Consider the following 12,157-nt stretch of genomic DNA (forward strand, 5'->3'; position numbering starts at 1 on the left):
TCTATGTTCTTCTGTGATCATCATCACCAGCAGGTCCGTGCATTTGCAAGAAAGTTAACTACAGTGGTAAAGCAGTTTGAAAGGGTATTTCACACTTGTTGAAACTATTAACTCACTGACTGTCAATGACATCAATAGCCATCAATTATGTTTTTTCAATGGGACAGGCTCCGGGGTGGTCTGGCGGAGCTTGTCCATCAGTATCAGACTTGTAAACTAGTGTACTGACAAACTCACGCCTGTCAGTGTCAGTGATTCTCTCTTTGGATGAGAGACCAGAATAGATTATGAGAAGAAGTTGCTAGATAACAGAAAGAAAATGGCGAAACATTACAAGTCGGACAAGTTCAGGCAGCTCACACTCAGAGTATGAAGGTGAGAAAAGACAATAGAGATCACGGCCAAGATCAAAGGATGGAGCTTTGGAGACGAGCAATAAGAATTAATCAAAACTCGTTTTCTTTGTTTATTGGTCAAAAACAGGTGTTTTTGGTGAAACCAGTCTATGTTCTACTGCTGATTACTAATGAACAGGAAAGAGGTAGAAACAACCCTTTTTTTCTTAATGACAGAACAGAGTTAACTCTTTCTTTTGGTAGGTCCAGTGTTACAGAGAACACAATATTCTGTTGGTCTTGAAAGATTGGTCACCCTGCTCTGAAAACAGCTGGCAGCCAATGAGTTAAGAATTAAAGAGTGTTACATTAATACTGATATCAGTTTGGACCAGTATAAAGCTTTGGCTATTGGTATCAAAGCTTAAGGAGCCAGATTAGGGCTTCCCTAAATAATAGAATAGAACATAGAATTTGACCATAGAATAAACTTACAGAGAAATAAGCTGTTGATTCCTTGAGGTTCGAAACCATGAAAATTACATCATATTAACAGGAAACATTTTTGCCTTCTCTCCTTCTCTCTCAAGACATCATAAACTTGAACCAGGAAACTGGTTTGTTCAGCAGTCTAAGCGTACTTCTGTTATCAATTTGGATGTGTGTGGCCGTGATAAAGTGGGCTCTAAAGGATTCTCAAAACAAGCCTTTCAAAAGGCTCCCCTCATAATGAAAATAAAACAGGATGCAGCAAAATCAGCATCTACTCAACAACATCTACAGAGCCAGATTTGTTTTCTTTTCACAATCATCTCTTTATTAAGCTCCACAGCACTGAGCCAATTTCCGTTCAGAATCTTTAAACAAAGCCGATGGATATTTAGAAACCTAAAACGCTCATTTTAATTGGAGGCCCGTGTAAATACCTTCTAATTCTGCATTAATGCCTCAAAATATTCATTACAACTGAGAGCAATAATTTTGCAACAGACAGTAAAAGACGTGTAATGAATGATCCAAAATAACATTCTGCTGGCATGCAGTCAAGTCATGCATGCAGTGTTGAAAAAGGATAAACTCGGTGTCACACTCAAAAACAGACAGAAGCGCTCCTGTGTGGAGCTCCTTCGGTTTGTTTTGCAACAGCAGAGCTCGGAGCACAGAGGTGTCAGTCTTTGTCTGTCACGTCAGACTGTGAGCGGTACAGTAGGTAAGCCACTGTTTAAAGCTCCCGTGGATCTGCGATATGTTTGCAACACAACAGTCCACACACAGGGAAGATGCTGGGATGTGGAAAAATGAGAAACCTCTTTTGTACTCATTCACAAGTTTAGGCTGATAACATATGAGAGGAGAGGGTCATGATGCAATTGTTATTCTAAGAGGACTGATGACACCCAAACTTGAGGGATCGCTTAAGCGGCCAAGAGAATGTCTCAGAGTTTCCACCAGAAACTTTGCTTAAAAAATTAGCTCTTTATTGCTGCATGACACGGCAGCATGCTGTCTTCTTTCTCTGGCATTCAAGATACACATGGCTGTAGTTTAAACTTGGATGAAAAGCAAGATGTTTGTATCAAAAACAAACAAAAAACTGACAAAATTTAAAGCTAGTGCAACATTTTTTTCTCCAAAAGAAGCAATATGTTCTTTTTAAACCATTTTACATTATATTCTGTGACTTGACGTCTCCCTCCAGCCAAACAGTGAGCCAAATCGCCAAATGTGGCTATTCCCTGTTGGCATCTTTTGTTCTTTCCTCCAGCATGAATTGAAAAATTCCCTTTATCTCCAACAGAACAGGTACATGTGAGATGATTTATTGGCATTAGGCTGAGCTCACAGCACTGACTTTTTATCCAGCCATGCAGCTCAAACTGCTCACCATGTGTTGTTGGCTTCGCTCACTGGCCATATCGTGCACTGACTGAGAGTTTGGTCTTGCGGGGGACAGCAGTGCTGCTGCCGCCTGGAATATGCCCCCTCCCAAAGGCCTGCCAGGCTCTCCACCAAGTAGATTTCATTTCTCATTATTTATATTTATCCCCTTGTTGTTCGACTGCTTTGCCATCTCCAAAAGCCTCAAGTGCATGCCAAAAACATTTGTGTCTGCTTATTTTTGTTCAATCTGCTCAGCAGGAAATTGAATTCTTAGTGGACAGAAAGTGAGGCAGTGAAAACTCCTGACAGTCGAGTCCGGTGTTCTCTCCAAGTCAAATGTGTAGCTGTGTTTCAGTGAACCCTCTGTGGCATCAAATTCCAGCAGATAAGTGCCAGCACCAACAGCCAATTCATCATCAAAACATTCCAGCAGTGATGAAATGGAAAGTATGAATGGGAAAGTTTTTATACCAATCAATATGTCTGCCAATTTGCATACAATTTACCGATGGCTCTTTGAAAAGCAAATTGCGAGCGCCCTGAGTTAGCCACGCACATCTTCTAGAACTTGAATAGAAAGTAGAAAAAGTGCCTTCAAGTCATGAACTAGGAGAACAACGTCATCAATCTACGCAAGAAGATACTCGTTAGTATTCACCATCAGTTTTGCAAACACAATTAAGTCGAGGGTTTGCTCATCAGCTCCCTTTAGATCCTCAAATGGTGGACTTTTCCTCTGGATGCTCGATTGCAATTCAGTGTAGCAAAACAAAAAAAAAGGAAAATTGAATTGTTCAATGAGCTGAATAAATAAGTGGTGATTCTGGGTTGGTAATGCACAACACTCATATGCAGCATTAAAGGCTTGAATATGCAGATAATGTAAGTTAACTGCATGCTTGATTAAATCCCTGCTGCCGCTGCATTATGACCTCCTCACATCTGATAAGAAATAATTAAGGGAACAACTTCAAAGATGCGAGTCCCTGAATGTATCTCTCCTCTTGTCTCAGACTTTGTTTCTCAATTTAACACGCAGATACTTTGTAAATCTTGCTTACATTCCCATTTTCTGATATCAAGACAGCTTAGCTTAGAGCAGCTCATTTGAGGAACACAAATCCAGGAAGTCTTTCAGAGTAAAAAGTTCTCTCTAACAAACGCAGATTATTAAGAAGCAATAGGAGCTGGCAGAAATCTCAATCAGAGTCAATCGCTTCCCTGAACATCCCAGATACGCTTTATATTTCTCACAGGGGGCTCTCTGTGCTCTATCCACATGATGTAAAACTATCATGACCCTAACATTTCAGTGCAGAGTGAAATGGTAACGTCAAGAGTGTATTTAGCAAATCGCCCCTCTACAGCCTGCAAATGATGACAGCTATGATATGTGAAGCTGCCAGTTTGGTGTTTGCAGAGCTCAGCACGTCAGGAGACTCTCAAGGGGGGCTTTCAGCAGCTCTGTGACTATTAAATTATAAGCATTTTGCCACCTGCATCCGAGCAAGACAAACACCACCGTGTCGATGTTGTCCTAACTAAAGGGGCACACAATTTAATCCACAAACCATATCATAATTAAATCCATGCTTAAGTGGTGTGCAATAAAAAAAAACACTCATGCATGGCACAAGTTTCACCATTAAACCGGTGATACATTTAACATTCTGTTGTCATCACAGTTATTGAATTAAATCTTCCAGCTGAAGAAGCATTAATGGTGGTAAAGCCTGGGAAGCATTAGTGTAAGCAGCGCTGGGCTTTCCCCGTGGCTTCAGACTGTGTCAATAATTGCTATAGTGTTTCTCTTTTCTCTGAGCCTGCTGAGCAGCTGGCGCACTTGGGATAGGTCAGTGAAATATTTGCCTCATAAGTAGGCTTTGGCAAGTCAAGGTCGATTGGAGATGCCCATCACATTTGACTTCAAATAATGTAATTACAGTCACCATTAAATTGGAAGTTTATTATGTAAAGCCTTTAAATCGTGGTGGAATGCTTATCAGACTGGTCCAGTCTAAATTATATATATATATATATATATATATATATATATATATATATATATATATATATATATATATATATATATATATGTATGTATGTATGAACACATGACATACAATTCCGTTTTATACTGAAAATAGCTTTTGTATATTGATGCTAAAATGGAATATGAAGTGATGAACACAAATGTGGTTAAAAGACATCTAAAACCTCGATTTTGTTATGATCTGACGTTGTCTTGTGTTACGTGCTCTGGCATGTTCGTGGTTGCTCGGATTTGTAATGACGGGCTCGCCTCTAAAAACTACCAAAATAAAATGTCTCCTTCATTCATCATAACAACGCGCCTATAAAATAAAGTGAATGAAACGCCGTACTTCGTTATATAACGGTGAATCATTCAATATAGTGAAGACAAGTCACTTTTGTTATTTAATTTCCGAGTTTCTGGTTTGTTTTGCTTTCACCGCAGTTGAGTTTTATCACGCGCGCGCCACAACGACGGCTTACACGCACGCTCTCTTTCTTCCAGACTTTCACTCACCTGCGTTCCTCAGCTTCTTGTTCCGATACACGGAGATGATAACCAGGAGGTTGCCCAGGATGTCAACGACGATCGTGAAGATGAGAAAACACCCCAAAGTTGTAGTAACCCACGGCGGGCGGTTCAGGACTGTGTCATTGGGGTCCTCCGACGAGCTGTTCAGGTGAGACCCATTTATAAACATTGTCCACAGCCGCTAAACTTTCTCAACTGGCCCAAATTCAACGTGCCGCGACTCCCCGTGCGTTCTAAAGACTGGGTTTTGGAGACGCCGGTGGTGGGATACTACCACAGCCTCCCGCGGCTTTCATCTTCATCCTCCCCACGCGCGCGCTTCTCCTCTTGCTTGTTCCTCTTCTCCCCCCGCGTGCGGTGCTTTAGCTCGAGAAGACAGTCCTCTCCCTCTGTCGGTGTCACTAATGCGCCCGTGTGCCATTCACTTTGTCGGTGCGCAGGAAAGTGACATGAAGCCGCAACTTCAAACCTGCCCAGCATGTGATCAAACAGTCCTGAGACGAGCGGTTTTATTTTGTAGGGAGAAATACTGCTGCCTGCTGGTCGAGGAGAGGAACAACAGCGTGTGACGGCACAGAGCGCCCTACTTCTTTTCATTTACAGGATGCGTGTTCATTCATGGCTTTGCGGTTGCTCGCTTTGCTTTATTTCAGCAGCCCATTCATTATCGTTCGGTAGAATCATTCATGTTTTTTGTTTCAGAAAAATCCCTACAATCCCAGGAAGGCTCCGAAACGCCAAGACACTCCAGTGTATGTCAAAAATAGCTCACATTGGTGTGGGAGCTCAGTTCTGGTTTTATATCATCCTCTTTTGAAATTCCCTTTTCTGGTGTAGGATGAACGGAAACGTTTGCTTTCTCGCCTCCGTTTAGCCGAGGTTGGAATTGATTCATTTAATATGTATTAACACTGAGTTTAATAAAGAAGGGTGTGTGTCGACCCTCTCAACGAAATACAATATAATAGAAATGTTTCGTTGAATCACTGAATAGAAGCTGTTTCTTTTCGAACAATGGGCATCATGCTTTTGTTAGTTAATGTTAACAATAAATAGGTCAATCCCCCACACATACACAAACACTTCAGCTGCTTATCGAGCTGTCTCAGAAAATGACAGCCTGTCAAAATAAGACAGAACTCTAAATACATAAATCACCTTAACAATGGTTGATTTAATGCAGACAACACAAAAATATCACATTTGAGAGGAATCTATTATCTGTTCAGTCTATGAGCTATCTTCCTAATGTCGTCCGAATTAGACTCTCGGCTATTTCAGGGTTTATCCATTCTAATAAAAGAACAGGAGGTGCTGCTCTTTTTGGCTTTTTCCTCTTAACATTCTGTGATTTACACATTTTTATATTAACATAATTAACAGTAGCAAGTTATAGTTATACAGCAGACAAAACTGATTATTCAAGTCATATTTTGAGATCTCTATTTGAGTATTCCCAAAATGTTAAAAATGTCAGTAACTTTTCAGTCTCACAGACTAACAAGTCATATATTTTTCAGCTCTTGGAGCTCAGTCATCACGGTTCTTTACCTGCACTGGAACAAGCAAAATCATCAATAGCCTATGCTTTACTTTCAATATACCAAGTTAATTAATCCCTCACACTGTAGACATGAATAAACAAACTGTAAAGACTTATTTATGGGGAGACTGGATTAGCAAGGTCTTTTATTCTGCCTGTATGCTTATCTGTTACTGGACAAAAGAACGCTCAGCCTCACTGTGTTGTTTGCCACCTACAGCTGCCAATGCAAAGGATTATTAAGGACACAGAACTTATGGATGTATAAATGTTCTCTTAAAGGGACTGTGAGGACTTTCTTAGTAATCTAGAAAAAAGTCTGACCTCTTGTCTGTCTGTAAATGTCTGATCATAATTCACAACTTTATAAGTGCCAAAAAAAAAGGTGATTTGTAAATGCTGATCGGGTTGGACAGGAACCAAAGTAATATGGCATGTGAAAGTCTCAGTGGCAACACCATGCGTGCTGACATAGGTTAGTAAACTGACAGGATAGATCTGTGTTTTTCTGAACTGAAAACAATTTCTTGGATTACTGTTGAAGTAATGATAGACACTGGAACTGGACTGTCAGACAGAAAAAAAAGGAGCAGAAGAAAGCTAAACAGGAGTGTGATAAAGCAGGGGCTGAAAGCTAAAACATGGACTAAAGGCTAAAAAATGGGCTTAGCTGTTTCCAGCAGTTATTCTGCAATTGGCTGTTCAAACTTAAGAGCCTTTCAATAAAATGAAGAGTAAGGTTACATTGGCTTTACTCGGTAGATGACCACTGGCAGGACATAACAAGGTTTCATTTAAATTACAAGCTACGGACAAGTCTCTGAGCATCGCGCTGCTTGTGCCCTACAGCTAGCTACTTAAGTATGCTACAAACAGCGTTTACAAAGTCACATTTCAAACAACAGCGCTTTCTAACTGTTGACAAATACATTACTTCGTCACATACCTGGTAAAAAGTTGTCTTGAACTGACTACTGAAGTAGTGTTAGAGGGAAGATCCAATCTCCATTCATTCTTCAAAACTAACACATGCCTTGGTTAGACTCATTTAACCATATTCGGGAGCAAGGACTCATGGGAATCAGAGTCTTTATCCCTAGCACTGATGCTAGCTTTTTAAGAAAACACACAGTCTCTTTAATCACAGAATGAAACAATTCATAAAATGACTGAGATTTAGCTCTTAGTCTCTTCAGAAGTCATGTCGCTCTTTCTTTCAGTCGTTTCTTGTTTGCAAGGGAGAAACGTTTGCTATCAGACCTTGATATTGCTTTTATTCTGCTAAGAATCTCATTTTTTATTATTTTTTGCCCCCAAATAACATAATGTCCCATCAGCTGCATGCCAAAGTTATTAGCTATAATAATCCTTATCTCTTTTCTTCTCCCCTGACTCATCGCCTTTTGTCACATCATCTCATGACACAAACAGCTCATTATTACAGGTTATTTGTAAGTCACATTCTTCCAGAAAATGGTCATCATTTCTTTCTTTCTCATCTCTCAATATCACATTTTAGGTCAGCGTGTTCTTCACACTAAACTGTGCAGCAGACATCGATCAGCCCTCGCTGTAATCTTCAGTGCATTCAAAACCACATTAAAGAATCAGCATGTGCATCAAAATAGGGCCAAAGGGGAACACATTTTAAGTAATTATAGCAGTAAGTGAGCACAAAATGTAAGTATTGTGAGGTACAGTTCAGGGGATCTGTGCATGAAGACAAGGAAAGAGTCTTTAAATGAGTTTTCTTTAAATTAATTTGCTGATATTTAATCATTTCTGTTTAGCTGGTTTGTTTGGATTTAGCTTCAGAATCTAACTGAGCAGATTAAAAGTCCTAAATACTTAGACTTAGTATCACTTTCTCTTTCACTGGATGTGAAATAAGTCATTGATAAGTGCTTTTGCTGAAATCAAAGCCACCTTTTTGTTCTCTTTTGATAAGTCCTAAGATGCTATTTAGTAAAGTCTGACAGCTCATATTGTGAAATCAAGCAGTAAACAGGTTTATTTAAATTGTTACCATTTTGTTCAGTTATGTTTGATGATAATTGACAAGAAAGCAACTTTCCAATATTTCTGTGTATATAACATGAATAACAAAAACACATTGTTAACAGCAACTTCATCAGAGATTATCCAAGATTTAGCTCTTTTTGGATATTCCCTCTCTGTTGTACGTGCAAAATAGTGCGCCTTGTTAAGAAGCTAATTAGTAACACAGTCATGGCCAGGACTTATTGGTGCATGCAGAGAGTGAATGAAAATGCTGACATGTGGTCCAGTCAAAACAAAAGAGCTATTTAAACTCAAATACAAGAAAAATTCTGGTTGGTTAAAGTTGGTCTAATTAAAGGTGTCAGAACAAACTGGCTCCCACTATCCCAAATCATGAAGCCTATTTAAGTGCCGAAAACTGCAGTGCTTTGAGAGTCCCCCAGAGGCTGTCTGCAGAAACCCTAGAAACCCCAAACACACTAAATCAAACCAAAAGGGCGATTTGCAGCGAAAAAAAATGTGTATTGTTTGGTTGAGCAGAAAAAATAATTACTAGTTAGCTGTTTAATGTTCATGATCTGTAATTAAAAAAAGAAGAAGAAGAAGAAGAAGAAGAAGAAGAAGAAGAAGAAGAAGGATAAAAAAAAAGTTGTAAATGGCTTTGATATGTTTGGATTCTTGATTGGTAAAAGATGATTTAAGTTGGGGGGGGGGGGGGGGGGGGGGGGGGGGGGTCAGTTACTTTGTAGGGAGGGGTGTACATTGGCACACATATTCATGCTACACATTTTTTAATCTACCAAAGCTTTACAAAACCAAAACTTTGTCTTTTTTTACCACCTTTATAAAGTACCCCAATACTGTTCGCCTCTGTTTATATATTGTTTTGTATGTCTGGTCCTCTGTGCTGTGTTTTAGGCCACATCCCTAAAAGGAGGGAGTTTTCTATAGTTAGATGTCTCTATTTCATTGACTCAGATCTGATGATGATAAATTATTACTGTCAAGAACTTGAATAAATGAGGACTCCTGTGACCACGAACCTCAAGCACTCATCCACTCATCACTGCACATAATGGTCTGATTCACAGTTCTATTCAAGTATTTCTCAAAACACAGACCGCAATAGCCAAGACTGGTTGTGAAATGATTTTGTGCCCACTCGCACAGTTATTTCCCCGATGAAAATAAAAAACCTTACCTGTTAATTGAAATATGATATCATTGTATATTATAATACTGTACTTGTACACATGTGATAAGTCCTCCTAAACTGGGAACTGGATACTCTGGTTTTCTTCTATCCCATACTTGAGTTCATGATTTAGCTATTTCCCTGCTGTGTCTTTATGGGCTTCCTGAGCAACGAGACTTTTCTCTAATGGATAATTGAAGTAGTTTATAAATCAGTAATTAAAGCGGCAGAGGAGCAAGCATAGAACATGAAAGTCAGCCCACGGCAAAGTAATGAACAGGCCTCCAAGGGGGAGGAGGATGTATGTGCAAGAAGGAAACTGTGTTTTGTTTGGGCTCTTGTGCTTTTAGGAAATGGTTGAACAGGGTTTAAGATTCATGTTTGCTACAGTTTTTTTTCTATATTCTTTAAGAGAAGAGTGGAGATAAAACACAAGGTCAACTTTCAGGATATTTATGACAATACATCATGTTCATAAACAAACTCAATGTGGAAATATCTGATGTAGGTCAAATGTTACACTCCTGTATTTCAAGTTCTAAGTCACATGATTATGGTTGATGATCAAATTTTTTAACACTTTTCATCAACTGGACAACTGAACAGAAAATTCAGAATGCTTAGAAATCTAAACTCAACTAAGAATCCGGTGGGAAATCTGCCCATATTTTTAAAGTAAAAACTCTTGTGTTGTCCTGGGGATCACTTGGACCCCAAATAAAATATTTTGCTGTCAAAAAACAGGGTATACTTTTCACTAAACACAATCTATTAGCCCTTAATCCAAAAAGAAGGGGAAAACTCATGGTAATGTGTTAAGTAAGACAAAAGAATAAATAGATTTGACAGTTTTTACAATAACCTTGAAATAACAAGTGGGGTCATTTTTGGTTGTAGAGGACAAAAGGTGTGTGGCAATTTGGGAGACGTTATGAGGGAAGCACTTTGTAGATAACATGACAGAGGCTAACATGAGATAAACTAAAAAGTTTGGTTTCCCACGTTAATCTACATGAGCCAGAAATATGACATTTTTCTACTCTTATACAAAAATGTTGAATGGAAATATTTGCTCCCGAGCTAACAGCAGTTTTAGCTAGCTTGGACGACCTAATAACAATACACATTATTTTACACTAAACAATAAAAACTAATGAACATGGGTCGCTGGCCTGACCCAAGATCTTGACCATTTGCTGCATGTCCACTGGATTTTGAATCTTGACCACACTTTCTCTTGGATTTTCTCTTGTAGTTTTCTTCCTATCGTTGATAGTGACTGCAAGGAAGCTTCCGGGCATCGCTGGCTTAAAACAAAGACAGATTAACAAGACCACGCGGGATAATTCACAAAGCTGTATTGTTTCATCATGGCAAATGGAGAAGTAGGTTGAAGTGAGCCAGTTCTGTGGGGGAGGGAGGGGGAAAAAAAGGCAAAAGGTGAATGAGAAAAAAAAAAGCAGAGTGGGAGACAAGTGCTATGTGTGGGAGAGGGAAAGGGCAGGTGAACCCATGATGAAGAAGGGAGGGTGCCAAGAGGAACCCCTCATAGGCACACCAATCCCACACACAAACACATACGTATGAATCTCATTTGAGAGAGCTGTCAGCAGGATGAGAGGACAGCAGTAATGTAATGAGCGCGATGTCGACACAGGCGCGGCATGTCTCTGCTGCTTCACCGGTCATCACTACATCCCACAGAGAAACACAACTGTTTGCCTTTATCTGCTGTTGCCCCCTCCTCTCTCCTCCCCCATAACCTCCTCCTCACCCCCCTCCCCCCTTCCACTTGGCTGGTTGCCATGACAACAGTGGAGCTCCACCCAGGAAAAGGGATGTGAATGCTGGTAGAAAGAAGATTATTGGGGTCAGCGGTCCCTGCATTTGTGTACGTGTATCTTTCTCACGCACATACAGAGAGATTTTTTTATGGTACATGATTCCAAACAAACACATCACAATGCAGTTAGTGGTTTAATCTCATATGAATGAAACCTCACTGTTTGTTTTTGTGTTTTGTTGTCGTGAAGAGTTCAACTGAAGAGTTTGTTTTCCACTAACTCACAGCATAATTAAACCTTTCATAGCTGAGTATTTTGTGGGTTTGACTGATACATTTTTAAATAGACTGGAATGTTTTTGCACTATTTTAAAATGTTCCTCTTAAAACTCATTGAGACCCCCCCCCCCCCCCCCCCCCGTTAAACGTACCCCAGGTGATCCAATGCTTTAATGTTGAGGAATTCTCGTAATAGAAAAGAATGGCTAATCCTTTCTTGCTTTTATTGAATCAAAGAAAAGAAAATAGTTTTTTAAGTTCTATTTCTAAAGACACAAAGTTGCACAGACTGTACAACTGTATATCTCAACAAATTAATTTCTATATAAGCATACGCAGTGTGCCAAAGAGATGTTTTGCTAATTTAGACAGAGTTGTCTGTGTTGATATGAATGTGTCCCACCATACACTCAAAAACTGCTACCATGAATTGATAATTTTACCATAGTATTTTGGTAGAAAAATGTAAAAATGGTGTTTGCTTTGTGTTTGGTGATATTTTTACAGGGTGTTGCCCTTTTTTGGGCTTGGTACTGAACCGCTGGTAACCCACTCTCTTGAGCCTCTTTTGGGG

At 39.6% G+C, this 12,157-nt stretch overlaps 1 protein-coding gene across 1 annotated transcript in view; it reads right to left on the reverse strand.

Annotated features, from left to right (window-relative positions):
• The window catches only part of mtnr1aa (melatonin receptor 1A a), a 39,345-nt gene extending 34,047 nt beyond the window's left edge, over positions 1-5,298 (reverse strand). The window contains exon 1 of the mRNA XM_074665432.1: positions 4,768-5,298. Coding sequence (XP_074521533.1) covers positions 4,768-4,951 — 184 coding nt within the window. The 5' untranslated portion in view covers positions 4,952-5,298. The remainder of the gene's footprint in view (positions 1-4,767) is intronic.
• Between the last annotated feature and the right edge of the window lie 6,859 nt (positions 5,299-12,157).

The sequence above is a fragment of the Halichoeres trimaculatus genome, unplaced genomic scaffold (genome assembly GCF_033239565.1).
Source record: "Halichoeres trimaculatus isolate MK-OKI-2021-1 unplaced genomic scaffold, fHalTri1.1 fHalTri1_scaffold_2, whole genome shotgun sequence".
NCBI classification, from domain to species: Eukaryota; Metazoa; Chordata; class Actinopteri; order Labriformes; family Labridae; genus Halichoeres; species Halichoeres trimaculatus.